Below are 17,923 nucleotides of genomic sequence, written 5' to 3'. Positions count from 1 at the left end.
GACAATTTGCAGTCCTGGGGAGTAAATGTCGGGACTAAATGTTGGGTTAGGGGACTAAAATGGGGAGTAATTGCAGACTAGGGGAGTGGAAGCTGCAATTACTCCCCGTTTTACTCCTTTTTTTCTTAGAGTGTAGTCTTTCTCGAACTGGATAGCTTACTGCTTTTGTGTTCGGAATATCGAGGTGCTTACGGAAAACATGATGCAGCAGACCGCATAGCGGCAACACCGCGGAGTGTGCTACGAGCCCCGGGAAAAGTGTTCGCTCCCCTCGCTAGGGGATTTGCTTGTGGTGCCCCTATAGGCGCTGCACGGGGCGTATAGGCCAGTTTCACTCTGCGCATGTATCTTCGGATTCAATAAAGGCGACCTACAAATGGAATCGGCGCTTGTGATGTTTAACATAATTTTGGTGCCGGGTGGGTGCACATATCTGGGAACAGGAGCAAGCATAAGACATAAGTGTCAAATTTAGCTTTTTGGTGTGTGTTTATCTTGTGGGAATATTATCTTGCTGTCTCTTGGGAAATATTTTGCTGGGCAGTTGTCTGTTCTTCTTGAGGGAGAAAGTTGTACTCGGTACGATTTGTGCGTAGGTTCCAAGCCCACCTCTACTTCCTCACTACATATACCTCTCCCACATCTTGCATTATCTTGAACCACGTGACAATCGCGCAACCGCAGACTTTCCAGGGAGGAGGCTGCACAGCGTTTGTCTGCTCTGAATAGTGGGTTGCAGTGATTATGCCGCCTCACCTCAGGGGTTTCAGGCTCTGCTGGGGAAGTTCCCTGTAAACATGAAAGCAGATGAGTGGCGAGAAAAGAACGGATACATATGTATGTTATACACATGTACATGTTGTATTACATAAATATCTGTTAAAGTATGATTTTCTAAGATCACGCTAAGCGAAGTCTGTTTTTATCAACAGTGCACCACCTGAGTTTAGAGACTGTAGATTCCGTAACCTCTATCTCTCTGTGCCGTAAGCGGCTGTAAGGTTCCAAGTCACCCAGATGAGAATTACACAATCTTGAGATCTGTGATAGCATGGACCACACGGACTGAGAGATCTTTGTTGGCCCCAATAACGCAAAGCATTCACACTTTTGCGCCGCTTAGTTGGATGGTCTTTCCCCGGTATGTGGACAGGTATTGTGATGGCAGCACACCTTGATTCAAACAACACTGAGCTCGGTATCCAGTACGTTAAAGTGATTCCCTTCATGATTGCAATCATGGAAATGTTTGCTACAAACACGAGCAGTCGACGGCACATCACCGTCTTTCCGTTCCGGCGGTCCCATTGTTTCGTGCCATCAAAGCTGTCCGTCTCGTCACTGGGAAGCATATGACATTGGATGGTCGGTGAATATTGACGTGAATTATAAGGCAACCAATCATCCAACGCCGCCTCGGCATGTCGGCGAAAACCACAGGGTGCGACTGCGATAGACTGCGATCATCGCGCGGAAGCTGGCGTCATGGAGATTTCCACTCCCGATGAACGCATACGCGGGATCCCACGGCGCATGCTCCTGGCGGGACCACGACACATAACGATGACGTATCGCGGACCCGGCCGTGGTTCCGTCAAGTTGCTCGCTATGCCTCCGCGCGGCAGATCGCCACGGGGTGGCGCCAACTGTACACCCGTCGGCGCTCCGTTTAAATTTTCTCCCGAGAATACTCCTCGCACGACGAAGGTAACATATTCTTTCTAGGCTCAGAAAAATGTTTTCTTTCTGATGAAAACGAGAAAAAAAATTTCATAATCCCTTTAATGCCATCTTTAAAGTGTTACTGTAAATAAATTCTGTAAGTAAGTATAATAAGTAAATACTGTAAATTTCTAAAGTTATGGGTAGATGGCCCTTGGTGATGGCTGGGTAGATGGCCATGAGGAAGAATTTAGATAGCATTAGTGAGTCATGTTAAGTACTAGGAATACCCGTATTCTGTAAATCAGAACGGGCGTAACCGGTTCTAAAATACGTTGTGTTCTAAATTATAACTCAGTCATATACTTCGTACACGTAGCCCCAGCCACCACCCAATCCGTGATCCGTTCCAGACAGAGCGTGCAGTTGTAGCTCGCTCCCTCGTGCCTTTATTCACACACAGCTAATAAAGATGAAGTAAAACGAAAACAATTTATTTTATTATTTTATTTATTTATTTATTCATACTACTGGCTTACAAGTAAGCCTAAGTAGGGTGGGATACATAACACTTAAGGTAAACACACAAGGTCAACAAAAAGTGATAACAGAAGACATTAATTCAGAACTGTCGCTATCAGTTTACAGAAATTCTCAACCGCAGGACTATTCATTATCGCCTGTGGTAGCTCATTCCATTCCAGGACAGTCCGCGGGAAGAAAGAAAATTTAAAACAATCACTTTTCGCGCTGAAAGGTTTAAAACGTAAAATAAACAACATAAACAATAAAACAAAATCCGATGTAGAGTTGATACCTAGTGCTTTGCAACGTGTTAGTCAACAAAATAAACACAGAAATTCGAAAATGCAGGTTTTCTCATCTTGCCCCAACGCTCGGGGCAAGACGAGACACGCCGTGGTAGTGAACTTCCGGATTAGTCCGTGCAATTTAAGCGCCTACATAGCCCCCTTGAGCCCACCGTCTATACATGATGTGCGATAAAACCACACAGAACCCGGTGCTATTTCCCTCCACCGTCCTCCGCAAACATCGGCACCGCCAGTCTGATGACTCGCCTGGTCGCATGCTTTTGAGTGCGCTCCTGCATGCTTTGCTGGAAAATATCCTAGGACACAGGAAAATTTTCTGGAACATCCTTGGCAATATGCAAAAATAAAATAAAAATGAATCTCTGAGAAAGAAGCACAAGGACACCCAATAGTTTAATGATCAGCTTCTAAATTACTTTTAAATTTAAATTCCATTACATTTAAATTACACTAAGTTGTCGCGTCTTGCCCCGTGGATATACCATCGGATGCATACATTTTTTCAGTGAAACACCGGATAGCCAAGAGTGTCTATATTTTGCATATATCTAGATGAATGAATAAAGAAATATAGAATGTCGGCTTACATTGACATAATAAACCTGCGACACGCTGCTGCGCAGCTGACAAGAAAAAGGACAACAGAAAATCGCGCCTTTTTTGCGGGTCTTTACGTTCCAGGCAGAAGAAACCGATTTTTTTTTCTCTCTCTCTTCAAGGCAAGTACCAATCCGTACAGCTCTCACGTGCAACAAAGCGGCCATGCAGAGCATGCAGAGCATCAAAACCATGGGGCAACGCGTCTGTGAGACACGCGGCGTCAAACAAATCTCTAAAATAATGTGATAAGTCACTGTGATAAGCCACCTTTCAGTCACTCTGTCACGTGATGACATTGAATGCCTCCTGGGTTGACACAGGTTTCGTCTTAGATAGATGTTCTGCTGTATTTTTTCAGCTTGCCTGTTTTTGCTGGTGACAGCGAAGTTACACTCTTAAAAATGAATTTCACCGCATAGCACGCTCCTAGCCAACCATAATCTCGAACGATATCGTTATCTGCCCTGGGGGTTTAATCGCTTCATCGTCGTTAAGGTCGTTACAAGCTAACGAGTGGCGGGAAATTCAAAAAGGTGAGCACGTGACACATTGCGCGTGACGTGTACCACGGCCTTTACGTATCGCGCGAAGAGCACCGTGCACGTGTTTCATCACGTGCCCACCTTTTTAAATTTCCCGCCCGTCTTTTTGAATTTCCCGCCACTCGTTAGCTTGTAACGACAGTAACGACGATGAAGCGATTAAGCCCCCTGATTTGTTGAAAACGGGAGGCGTACGCCTTTTTGTGACAATTATGTACATCATAAGTGTCACAGAAAAGGCGCACGCCTCCCGTTTTCAACAAATCAGGGCAGATAACGATATCATTCGAAATTATGGTTGGCTAGGAGCGTGCTATGCGGCGAAGTTCATCTTTAAGAGTGTAGGTACTGTCAGGACACCGCCCCCCCCTCTCTCTCTCTCTCTCATCTCTGAAGCCCGGCTCCGAATAAACAACTACAGCTACCATTACAGCTACCCATAATATTTGACAGAGGTGCTGGTAATATATGTTTTCTTTTTCCCTTCCTATCTTAACGGTTGCGTTGCGCGCGACAGTATAGTGCTACACATTAAATTTCCTCAGTTGCGCGTAAAGTCCTGGTGCGCAGTTCCTTTTTGTCTTTTTGTCCCTTGTTGTTGCTGCTTGAATGGAATATGGCCGTAAGAGAACGCATCGGCCTGCATGGCGGATGGTTACCGTGTGGTGAACATCTCTCCTCAGAGTGTTAAGGGCACCAACTACCGACGTCCCATGACATCAAGAAAACAAAAAACAAAAAAAGTCGAAACAAGACTACAACTCGACACCCATAGCTATAGGGTGTATTCACCTACGTCACATTGTGACGTGGCAGTGACGTGGCATGCTCGTAAGCTCCTCCCACTGATGGTCACTTTTCGTGCGAGCGGCATTGAGATATGACATACTGCGCGATTTTTCAATCCGACAACCATAGTTTTCGCAAAAGAAAACGTGAGAACAACAGCGACGAAGTGTCGTCGCGATAAAAGAAGGGAATGGACGCGTCCGGATTTCAAAACGCCATCCCCAACAATCCCCTTTTTTTTTCTTTCTTTCAATCAATCAATCAATCAAAACGCCATTCTAGGCTTAGTTTTCAAGCAAATGCTAGATAATCTCGGCAGCTGCGCCGAAAAAGTGACCACCACCATGGCGGCCAAACGTGTTCGTTTGACGTCATGTGAATACACCCTATACCGATTCCTTATCCGCAGCACTTCCCCGACCTTCCTAAGTGTAACAATACTTGGGGGGCAAAAACCCGTACAAAACGCACAAGCGTCCTTGTCCCCGCCCCCCTGTTTTTCAGTCAGGGTTTCCTTTGCCGATCCGGATTACCCCTTTTCACGACGACACTTCCGGAAACCGCACGCACAGTTCCATCGGACGTATCACCTCCTCCACCTCTCTTCGCAAAATCACCACCTGCCTCGTCAACGAAAAATCAGGGGGAAACGGATAATGGCAGAGGACGACATGGGGGCCTGTCCCTGTCGTGAAGAAGGCGTGGCCTCTCGTAGTGCCATCCCCCCCGTCACGAATCCCCACCTCCATGCGCTCCTCCCCGAAGGTCAGTGTGCGTGCAAGCGTGCCGCGGCGCGGCCATGCTAGTGAATGGATCCGATGAAGAGTGCGACGGTTGCGTTCTCCGTGGAGGCACTGATGAGCCCGCGTCAGCAACACCCGGTTTACCCGTCGCCGTTCTTTTGCAACTTGGTGTACCCTGGACTTTCCTTCGGACACGCAGGAGGGAGTTTTCCGTTTGTGCCGCAGGACCTGCTCGGCTTCTACAGGCCGGGTTTCTTTCCCTTTGCGCATGCGGCCGCTGCAGCAGCTACTGCACAGGGTGAGTGGACGTTCTACTTCACCTGTGGCTCCGTATCTCTCAGAAGGCTGTTAATTCTCCGAACCTGGGCCAGAGGGATTGCGGATTAAAGTGGATCACGAAAACTATAGCAGGAAACATTCGTGACAGTTTATCTAAGCTGCTACTACACTCTTAAAAATGAACTTCACCGCATAGCACGCTCCTAGCCAACCATTATCTCGAATGATATCGTTATCTGCCCCGATTTGTTGAAAACGGGGGGCGTACGCCTTTTTTGTGACAATTATGAACAGCATAAATGTCACAGAAAAGGCGTACGCCCCCCGTTTTCAACAAATCAGGGCAGATAACGATATCATTCGAGATAATGGTTGGCTAGGAGCGTGCTATGCGGTGAAGTTCATTTTTAAGAGTGTACGATCAAAATGCCTCGATAGTTAGCTAGTTTCAACGATAAGTAATAAAGTATTGCTAGCAATTATAAGTAATTCACAATGAACGTGTAGTGTAATATGCGACAATTAAAATAGATGCGTAGGTGTCACAAAATGCCGTACGCCACTCGTCTTCAACAAATCAAAGGGCACAACATTATTATGCGGGAGGCTATTATGGGTTCCTGTTCTGTGAAGCTTTTCTTCGTCCTCTTCTTGTTCGTCCTTAACTGTGAGGTATCTGGAGCTATTTCGCTCCTTTAGTTGGCACCAGGAGCTCCGTTTCTTCAAAGTGGTGGCACGCACCAAGGTTGCTAGCATATGTAAATAAATCAATAAATAAATATGTGACATGTGACATTCTGTCACGAGGGCAAAAACAGGTAACAGCTCGTTGGATAACAGCTCCAACCAGCCATCATCCTGTGTAACACCTTTCTCTCTCTTACTTGTTGACGTCTTTTTGTGACACTTACGCGGTTCGGTTAATTTTCACGAAAAGGCGTACGGCCCGCTCTTGCCACAAACCAGGAGCATCATCCCGTGTAACGGTTGACCTTCACCGGGTTATGTGTATGGTCAAGTTCTGTTTCAAGTGTGTAGCGAGGATAATATATATCCTGCCTGTATATGCTCTTAAAACACGGGCTGCTGGCCCCAAGAATAAGTTATGGAGTATCGCTAAAAATCATCAGTAATTCACGCTGCACTGTAAACTGAAAAACACCCTTATGGGTGTAAGTGGTTTGTCCTATAACTGACACCACTTTTTACACCGTATGGTCTAGAACACCCCTTTTAGAGGGTGTATTCTGTGTAAAACACCCTTTGAAAGGGTGCTTTTCCTTCAAAATGCCTTCTTTTGCACCCTTTAAACACCCTTTTATGGGGGTGTAAGATTGTTAAACACCCTCCTAAAAGGGTGTATAAAGGGTGCAAAACACGGCATTTTCAAGGAAGAGCACTCTTTCAAAGGGTGTTTTACACAGAATACACCCTCTAAAGAGGGTGTTCCAAGACCATACAGTGTAAAATGTGGTGTCAGTTATAGGACAAGCCATTTACACCCATAAGGGTGTTTTTCAGTTTACAGTGTGAGCATGTACTGTAACTGCAGGCCAAGTTGTCGTAAAAAGTTAACCACTCTAACAATGTAAAGTTAGATATATAACGCTGAAGGTCATTCAGCGTTGAGACATAGACATTCCCATTGTCTCCTGCTATGCTGAGAATAATGAGCGAACGCTGTTTTGTAACACTTGGCGATTTGTAACGTGTTGCAAAAAGCGCCTTGTGCAGCTGTATTTGGGCCTAATGTCAGAACTTTCCCCACGTGGCGAATTTCCCCATTCATTATCATTAACTTATTTGTTGTTGTTGTTGTTCCCCACGTGGCAGTACCGCTTTAGCCGCTTTTGCGAATTATTATTCATCGAGACTCATAAATTTATCGATCGCATTAATACTCAGTTATGTACATATTAATCTAATATTATTAAATTTACGCGAGCCAATGCTCATCCATTAGTAATTAACAGACTGGTACCTAACGCAACGTACACGTCAGCCCGATATTGTTCCGAAACCTGTTGATTACGGAATTTTGGAGCCCAGCGTTGCGTTGCGTTGCTTTCGACTAAAATCCCCCTTGCTGCTGCTGATCGTGGAATTTTTTTTACGCAGCTCTTTATAACTCGCTGAAGCTCACAAGTTGTACTCTCTATATCTCTCGATAGATAGCAGTACTCCTACAGAAAGAACTTCACCAGAACTTCACCACTGCAGGAGTTCTGTTTCAAGAGAACTTGACGATAATGAATACATTCGCACTTGGATTCAGTTGAGTCAAAATAATATGGAGATTACAGTGATGGCCAGTAGTTAACTACATGTAGTTAAACTACTAGTTAAACTACCTGATTGTAGTTAAAAAGTAGTTATCAACTGCCTGCAGAAATGTAGTGGCAACTACTAGTTAAACTGCTATTTTGAGTAGTTAACTACAGTAGTTAGGTTACTGCAGGTGCCAACTACTTCCGATTTTGCCTTAAGCTTTACGGCACGATTGGGCTTCCGTCTTTTACCTTGAGTTACTTGTTTGATGAGAACGGAGGTGCAGGGCAATTGTGCCGTGCATGTGTGCTAATTCTTCACTTTTATCACTGCTTGGGATTCATATTTAGGTGTCCAAGAACACTCTAGAATGGGATTGGGATGGGATAGATGTAGTTAAAATACATTGCAGTAGTTAAAAAAGTAGTTTTAACTACCTCCCCTGAAAAGTAGTTGAACTACTAGTTAAACTACTCCACCGCGAAGTAGTTAGTAGTTATAGTTAAACTACTGTAGAAGTAGTTAGTGGCCATCACTGGGAGATTATGACTGCACGATTGTGTATAGCCGGCTATTTGAACTGCCTTTAACCATTAATGAGTGAATAATGACACAGACTCCGGGGTTAATGCATTTATACCACACAGAACACTTAACCAAGTAAATGCAGCGCGCAAATGAAAACAGCAACAGCTCAGGTCGTATAATAGGAAAATTACGGTTCGCATGCACACAGCACTGTAAATCTTTTCACACCTTTAAAGGTGTAACAACGTGCATGGCGCACGCCTTTTTAGGTGTAATTTTGGTAACATCATAATGGAGCACGGTTTCGCACAAATTTTCTTTACTCGAGTGTTGTCTGTCCTCCAAAAATTCAGTCTTGCAACATCTCAACATTGTTCAACAGTATTGTAGACACTTGCGCGTGCTCGATTATCGATACCGATGCATATATGCATTAGCTCGTACCTACGATATCCAAGACATAATGAAAGCAAGATTTGCACTGACACTTGATCTTTAGTAATGCTTTCCAAATTTTGTAAAATATCATCCTGGAGATGCAATGTTACGCAACCAGGTTGAATGTTCACAGCGCACACCTTTAAAGGTGTGAAAAAGTTTACAGTGATAGCCGGCTATTTGAGCCGCCTTTAACCATTAATGAGTGAATAATGACACATACTCCGGGGTTAATGCATTTATACCACACAGAACACTTAACCAAGTAAATGCAGCGCGCAAATGAAAACAGCAACAGCTCAGGTCGTATATAATAGGAAAATTACGGTTCGCATGCACACAGTGCGGTTTCCAGCAATTCCCCGCTCACAGATGGAACCCGACAGTTCAAGGTGGCCATGTTGGGCGACATGAATCCAGCGAAGCAGAGACCAACATGTAGAGTCAGCTGTGCTCTCTCGACTCTCGTTTATAGGACGGCCTTCGTGCGATGCTTTCGACCCGCTGCACTTTTCGCTCTAAATCGCGAAGCGCGCAGCTGTTGGTTCGTCGCTGCTGCATTGTTCTGCTATACAGCTGCCTGCGCAGTGAAATATTCGTAATAAGAATATTTTACCTCTCTAGTAACCCCAGTAACAACGGACGTTTCGTTCTGCACAGGAACCTACACTGTAAACTTTTTCACACCTTTAAAGGTGTGCGCTATGAACATTCAACCTGGTTGCGTAACATTGCATCTCCAGGATGATATTTTACAAAATTTGGAAAGCATTACTAAAGACCAAGTGTCAGTGCAAATCTTGCTTTCATTATGTCTTGGATATCGTAGGTACGAGCTAATGCATATATGCGTCGCTATCGATAATCGAGCACGCGCAAGTGTCTACAATACTGTTGAACAATGTTGAGATGTTGCAAGACTGATTTTTTGGTGGACAGACAACACTCGAGTAAAGAAAATTTGTGCGAAACCGTGCTCCATTATGATGTTACCAAAATTACACCTAAAAAGGCGTGCGCCATGCACGCTATTACACCTTTAAAGGTGTGAAAAAATATAGAGTGTAGTAACCCCAGTAACAACGGACGTTTCGTTCTGCACAGGAACCTATACTGCGGAAGAAGCACTGTGCGCTTTATGCCTTTTTTATGCCTCTATCGATGTTTTGAATTACTTTCTTTTTCGTCCATCACATGAAACATACAGACTTCACCATTTCCATGAGCTCTATACACATACCACACACCTCTACATCCATCCCTTTTGCTGGGGGATGAGGCTCTTCTGCCATTTGAACGGGTGTTTAGTTTCTTTGAAGACGTTGGTGTTTTAAACGCATTGTAGTTTTAGCTTCATGTCCTTTTATTCTCTAACTGTACAGTTTTATCTTAGCTGAATCGCTATACTTTTAACAGTACTTTCCTTATCATTGTCTTGGCGCATTATGGCCTTCGTTGCTTATGCGCCAAGAAAACCTGAATCATCATCATCATCATGATCAACTTTCTTTTTCGTGCCTTTATCCAACATCAAATAACTTCACAAGCCCGAAACGAAGACGCACCGTTATACTTTTGGTTTGACGCAAGCGTGAACCGTTGGTTTTCGCAGCAAGATGCCACGAAGGTAGACCAGTTGTATGTATGTAAATAGCAGTGATGGCCACTAACTACTTCTACAGTAGTTTGACTATAACTACTAACTACTTTGTGATTGAGTAGTTCAACTAGTAGTTCAACTACTTTTCAGGGGAGTAGTTAAAACTACTTTTTTAACTACTGCAATATAGTTTAACTACATCTATAACTACTTAACGTTGTCCACCAACACCAATCCCTTGTAATATTCTTGGGCACCTAAATATGAATCACAAGCAATAATAAACTTTGGCTCAGGCCATTGCTACGATCGTCAAATACAAAGCTTGCGGCGGGATTCCTTCTGTGCCTACGCGATAAACTAAGTTGCAGAATTATTTCGCAGCAAATGAGGCTTCACTAGACAAGCATTAAAAGTGAAAATTTAGCACACATGCACGCACAATTGCTCTGCACCTTCGTTCTCATCAAACAAGTAGCTCAAGGTAAAAATCGGAAGCACAATCGTGCCGTAAAGCTTGCGGCAAAATCGGAAGTAGTTGGCGCCTTCAGTAACCTAACTACTGTAGTTAACTACTTCAAATAGTAGTTTAACTAGTAGTTGCCACTACATTTCTGCAAGTAGTTGATAACTACTTTTTAACTACAATCAGGTAGTTTAACTAGCAGTTTAACTACATGTAGTTAACTACTGGCCATCACTGGTAAATAGTTCGTAGCAGTTAACTCATTGGCAGTAATTAATAAAAATGCCAGCAATTAGTGGCTTCCTGAATTATTCGGACATTAACTTAATTACGTTTGCGAGTTACTTAGGTGCTTTGCATCCGGCTTTGCAAATTCAACCGCATTTTTAATCTCGAATTATTTCCACGGTGTCAGCCAGATTTTTACTTATTCAGAAAAGTCAAGATTACCTGACCACAACGCGAGTAATCAACAATGCTTGCCAGAATATAGCAGGCTTGTAGAAGATGCTAAAAAAATGTTACTATGTACGAGGCGAAAAAGTAACTGAGTACGGTTACTTTCCCGTTACTTTCAGGACACTACCAAGTTACAATTTGTGACATTCGCTGTCTAAGAAATACGAACGAAGGGAATATAATAGCACATACTATTTCGTGTCCGCTTGTTCTTCCCGCGGTGTCTTCTTCGTGGCGCATGCTCTCCTCCTTCCTCTCCTCTCCGTGAACATCTCGCCCCCCCCCCCCGATAATGTCACTCGCGCAGGTACACTGTAAACTGAAAAACACCCTTATGGGTGTAAATGGCTTGTCCTATAACTGACACCTCTTTTTACACCATATGGTCTCAGACCACCCTTTTCAGAGGGTGTATGCTGTGTAAGACACCCTTTGAAAGGGTGCTTTTCATTGAAAATGCTTTCTTTTGCACCCTTTAAACACCCTTCTAGGAGGGTGTAAAGTTGTTAAACACCCTCCTAAAAGGGTGTTTAAAGGGTGCAAAAGAAAGCATTTTCAAGGAAAAGTACCCTTTCAAAGGGTGTCTTACACAGCATACACCCTCTGAAAAGGGTGGTCTGAGACCATATGGTGTAAAAAGAGGTGTCAGTTATAGGACAAGCCATTTACACCCATAAGGGTGTTTTTCAGTTTACAGTGTACCTACCACCTCAGAGGAGGACCAAGAGCTCCACAAAACGAACGTGAGCGAGCAAGTTATCTCAAAATCCGTCTGCTGTTTTAATCAGCTTTTCATTTTCGTTATTAAGCTTTCTATAGACGCCTTCGCTACTATGACTCTACGAAGCATCTGTCCTTTTCCCAGTCCACCGTACCCCAGACATACAGACCTCGAACATTCGTCAATACATATACACCCTTCGGGCCAACACATTGCAGGTCGTAGTCCTGCGTATCCACTAAACCGAAACTAAAAGTAATACTGAAGCGCGTCCAGCTTATGCATACGGGCTAGATCTTTCCACAGGTGGGCGTGGCTTCCCCAGTATGTCTGAGACGAAACAAAAACAAAAACACACAAAGTTCAGTTTGTTCAGTTTTTTCGACCTTCCTGTCTCTGGAAAATAAAATAGCATAAAATAATAATAATGGCAGGAAGTATGTTAGGGGCAATTTCGAGTTTCTTCCGAAAAGTATTCAGCGTGATATACAAAATACTTTCTCTTAGAAGTATTTGTAAGGTACCATGACATAAGACGTCACGCTTGCCGCCTTCTCTCTGAAAGCTTGCACTCAAGCATTTACCTCCTTTCCTCCCCATAATATTTAAGTTGCGTAGAACACTCTTAAAAATGAACTTCACCGCATAGCACGCTCCTTGTCAACCATCACTGCGAATGGTATCGTTATCTGCCCTGATTGGTTGAAAACGGGAGGCGTACACCTTTTCTGTGACAATTATGAACAGCATACGTGTCACAAAAAGGCGTACGCCTCCCGTTTTTCAACAAATCAAGGCAGATAACGATATCATTCGAGATGATGGTTGGCTAGGAGCGTGCTATGCGGTGAAGTTCATTTTTATGAGTGAACTCTCGAGTGCGGCCACGTTCGAGTAGATGTGATTTCACATATACTGCAAGTGTCGCCATCTAAATTCTAAGACGAATACTACGAAAGGCGTCCGGAAGGTGCACACCACGTACTTCTTCTGGGAAGAAGAATTCAGCTATGCATCGAAATACATATTGAAATGAATGGAGCTCGGTATTACTCAGTTGTTGCTTTCAGTCCAGTACTTTATCACGCAAAGCATGAAACTATACAACTTGGAAAGTAGAATCGAAATCATGAAACAGCAATTGCACGAAAGAGGAGCTTCCTTGCCTTCTAGCAAAGTACACTTTATTTGCCGCTATAATAGTGTTGGAACAATCCTTCCACGACTGACGACGTTGTGGTATGTAATTATGGCTCATGGCAACATGGAGGCTGTTCGCCGGTGACGCGCTAATATTGGTCATAAATAGCATTTATTAGCTCGAAATTCGAAACCTTTCGAATACCAACGGGAAACGGAGTGATTTATCGCTCCTAAATTACATGGGACGCGGAAGGAACAGCCTCTGTTGAAGCGCGATATACAAAAGTATTCAGCGTGATATACAAAATACTTTCTCTTAGAAGTATTTGTAAGGTACCATGACATAAGACGTCACGCTTGCCGCCTTCTCTCTGAAAGCTTGCACTCAAGCATTTACCTCCTTTCCTCCCCATAATATTTAAGTTGCGTAGAACACTCTTAAAAATGAACTTCACCGCATAGCACGCTCCTTGTCAACCATCACTGCGAATGGTATCGTTATCTGCCCTGATTGGTTGAAAACGGGAGGCGTACACCTTTTCTGTGACAATTATGAACAGCATACGTGTCACAAAAAGGCGTACGCCTCCCGTTTTTCAACAAATCAAGGCAGATAACGATATCATTCGAGATGATGGTTGGCTAGGAGCGTGCTATGCGGTGAAGTTCATTTTTATGAGTGAACTCTCGAGTGCGGCCACGTTCGAGTAGATGTGATTTCACATATACTGCAAGTGTCGCCATCTAAATTCTAAGACGAATACTACGAAAGGCGTCCGGAAGGTGCACACCACGTACTTCTTCTGGGAAGAAGAATTCAGCTATGCATCGAAATACATATTGAAATGAATGGAGCTCGGTATTACTCAGTTGTTGCTTTCAGTCCAGTACTTTATCACGCAAAGCATGAAACTATACAACTTGGAAAGTAGAATCGAAATCATGAAACAGCAATTGCACGAAAGAGGAGCTTCCTTGCCTTCTAGCAAAGTACACTTTATTTGCCGCTATAATAGTGTTGGAACAATCCTTCCACGACTGACGACGTTGTGGTATGTAATTATGGCTCATGGCAACATGGAGGCTGTTCGCCGGTGACGCGCTAATATTGGTCATAAATAGCATTTATTAGCTCGAAATTCGAAACCTTTCGAATACCAACGGGAAACGGAGTGATTTATCGCTCCTAAATTACATGGGACGCGGAAGGAACAGCCTCTGTTGAAGCGCGATTATGACGAATGGGATTTTTATAAAACCTGCCCGGGAGGGCATAAACAACACCGCTTACACATAGGAAGGTCATTGCCTATGTGGTGGAAGGCTATTACACTTTTAAACGTGCCACACCTTTAAAAGGTGTTAAGTGAGGGTAACTCGGGGATGAAGGAGATTTGTGACGCATATTTTACCCGAATTCTGCCTGTGGCGGTTCTATAGGAAGGTTAATTTGTAACTTGATACGATGTAAGTGTGTATAAAAGATGAATCAAGTACGCCGCAGTGATGAAACGATGTAGTTGATTGAAGTATTTCGATACCAAATCTCCTGGTTCGGACCTAACCATCAGGACGTGTGCACAGGGTGTCCCAGAAAACATGTAATTGAATTACAATACAAAAAAAAAAAAACTACGCCACCTAGAACCATACGGTCAACGGCATTTGTTCTTACTAGGTTTTTGCCACCTGCTGATGTGAATGTCATCTATAACGTGAGTTTAATTATGTAAATTTTCGCGAACTGAACTCGGAAATTTGCCAAGTAACTGTCACTTTTTGTCCCCACCAATGTGAAGAGCGTGTCGAATTTACTCAAATGCATGGTAATTGAGAGTAATAATCCCATCGGAGAGATAGCCGCCCAAGCAGCACAGCATGTTGGCCCAATATTGGCACAAGATTGGGCCAATATTGGGCCGGTATTGCCAATATTGGTCCAATATTGGGCCAACATGTTGTGCTGCTTGGGCGAACATCACGCTCTTTGGGGCACCCCGAGCGCAGCGCGGGACGACTTTATGAGCGCAGGTGAACGGAGGTTGCCGCGTCGTTCGTTGGTATTGAATAATGGTTGGTTGACTAATGAAATGGATGAACTGATGAATAAAGACTTGTACTTCTTCCACTAAGATACCGCAGAGGAATTGGACATGGCAACGTTTACATCTAAAACACTACGCCCCTTTTTCTTTCTTTTTTTTTTAAACCAGGGCTGAGCACCACATGTAATCCAGCTGTACGTCAGCAGCTGCTGACACACAGAATCATAACCATGTTTCTGCGTGCGTCGCTATCCACGTAGACTGCGCGCAAGTAATATAGGTCAGTAAATGGCACTCTCATATTGCGAACAATACTTCGGAAAACCGTTCACGCTTCAGTTCAGATATCCTATCAAATTATGCGTCTTACCCCATATGTTATATACGTGAATTCAGAACGTATACGCGGAGTATTATACAAACGTCAACTGCAGAAGCAGTGCTGAGGATATTTTTCTCTCTTTTTTTTTTTCTGCAATAAGAGAAGGCGGATATTTACCTCTTTCGTTCACCATTAGGGGCCATAATAGTTTACGGCGTTGTAGATGAAGCGGACATTTTAACGCATAAAGACCAGCAATAGAAATGCGCAGCTGCGTGTCAGTGAGCAAAAGAAAAGTATTTTACTGTAATTTTACGTTAAGTTTTATTTATTTGTTCGTAATGCTAGCTGTCTGTTGACAGACAGACCTTGAGGGGGTTACAGAATTCACACAAGAATACGTCGGAGAATGATATAAAATACCACAACAACGAGCGCAGCAGAAGAACAACGTATCAGGATGCGACAACGTACAAAATACTGTGCCGCACATAAGTACGCCTTTATTTCTGAAACAATAAATAATAATGAAACAATTGAGATAATGAAATAGTTTGGGGGGATATATTTATTAGAACAAACGCCTGGCCTGGGGCAAACAAAGGCCTGGGGAAGAACGAAAATTGATGAAGGTAGATACGTGATGCAGGCACTATACATGTACTAAGCGTTGACTACAAGGCGTATTCGTAACTGCGAGGGACCACTATAGTCGTCTCACCAGTGGTCTCTGGCAGTTACTAATACGCCCTAGTCGACACTTAGTACATGTACCTGCATCCACCGGGTACTGGAATGAGGGATTTGATAGTGTAGGAATTTCAAAAGGTGAGTTACCCTGCGGACAGTTCAAAAAGAGGTGAAACAGAGCTCCTTCGGTTGTAAACGGAATTCTCTCTACGCATTCTATCTTCTTAATATTGCTGTATACGGACCCCGTATGATATGACAAAGTCAGCTCTGTTGGACTTGTGCTGTGACGCAGTTAACAACATGTACAAGGTGCTTCATGTAGAGGGATAAAAAAATTCTAACTGGCGGCGTTCTCGCCGGAGGATTGTGGGACTCTCGGCAATTACGTTCTGCAATATTTTTGCCAACATTGAGGAAGACTTTGGACAACTTTTAATTGCGGGCAATTGATTTTTGTCGATTGAACTTTGAAAATTGCCAAGCGAACCTAACTTTTTTTTTACAGAAATATGAAGTCCTCCACGGATAAAAGTAGACCCAACAAAAACTATGCGCAGTATCGCAACAGAAACAGTCGAAGAAATTAGTAAAAAATTACGCTTTAACCCCGCCTGCTTGATTTTCGCGAAGAAGCGCGCGCGAAGTGTGCGTCTAGAGCAGGAAGTGTCCCCGCCTTCATTTGTTTGGCTCCTTTGTGATAAGACGGCTGTCACCAGCATCAAGGTCAAAGCGGGGGAAAGAAAGGTAAAAAAAAAAAGAGGCGGGATCACTTCCTCCTCTCCGCGCATCTTCCGTGCGCTCTTCTTTGCGACAATCATGCAGGCGGGGCTAAAGTGGAAATTTTACTAATTTTTTTTTACTATTTCTGTTGCGATACTGCGCATAGTTTTTGTTGGGTCTGTGGTTATCCGTGAAGGACTTCATATTTCTGTAACAAAAAAAAAAAGAAGAAAAAGCGAGGTTCGCTTGGCAATTTTCAAAGTTCAGTTGAAAAAGTTCCCGCAATTAAAAATTGCCCAAAGCCTTCCTGAATGGCTGCAAAAGTTTTCAGAAGGTAATTGGCGAAAGTCCCACTATCCTCCGCCGAGTTCGTAGCCAGTTACAATTTTTTATCACGGTAGGTGAAACCATAGGTTGAGAAGTTACCCGTCAAAAAGAACTCGTTACGAGTTAAGTTACCGTGTGAAAAATGTAACTAAGTTAATAACGAAGTTCTTCAGCCTGAAATGTAACTCGTAGTTACGGAGTTACTTACAAAAAACAACGAGTTACTTCCAAGTTACTTCGGACACAAAATAGCACTACACAGGTGCAGCGCGCGTGAACAGTTGAGTACGACCATGAGTTGCCTGCGGAGGAGTGCAACACGCTTTGATCGTTTTCTTTTATGTCCACCAATTCGAACGCTTTGCATCTTACTCCCTGTGGGCGCACAATGGTTCAGCTTCATTTCAGTGACATTGGTTCTTACTTCCTGAATAGAATACTGTAATCGAGTGAATATCATGTTCTGTGGCGTAAAATGCCATGAAAGAACCGGAGAGAAAGCAAGAAAATAAGTACACTCTTAGAAATGAACTTCAACGCATAGTACGCTCTTAGCCAACCATCATCTCGAACAATATCGTTATCTTCCCTGATTTGCTGAAAACGGGAAGAATACGCCTTTTTTTTGTGATAATTATGAACACCATAAGTGTCACAAAATAGGCTCCGCCCCACGTTTTCAACAAATCAGGGACGAGAACGTTGTCATTCTGAATGATGGTTGGCTAGGAGCGTGCTATGCGTT

At 43.5% G+C, this 17,923-nt stretch overlaps 1 protein-coding gene across 1 annotated transcript in view; it reads left to right on the top strand.

The window, feature by feature from the left end:
- The first annotated feature begins 5,202 nt into the window (after positions 1-5,202).
- Positions 5,203-17,923, top strand: part of LOC135386231 (homeobox protein unplugged-like) — a 52,730-nt gene continuing 40,009 nt past the window's right edge. The window contains exon 1 of the mRNA XM_064616045.1: positions 5,203-5,467. Coding sequence (XP_064472115.1) covers positions 5,236-5,467 — 232 coding nt within the window. The 5' untranslated portion in view covers positions 5,203-5,235. The remainder of the gene's footprint in view (positions 5,468-17,923) is intronic.

Source organism: Ornithodoros turicata, chromosome 2, assembly GCF_037126465.1.
Source record: "Ornithodoros turicata isolate Travis chromosome 2, ASM3712646v1, whole genome shotgun sequence".
Classification (NCBI taxonomy): domain Eukaryota; kingdom Metazoa; phylum Arthropoda; class Arachnida; order Ixodida; family Argasidae; genus Ornithodoros; species Ornithodoros turicata.
Note: the sequence above shows the minus strand (reverse complement) of the source record. Positions and strands in the feature narration are given on the sequence as shown.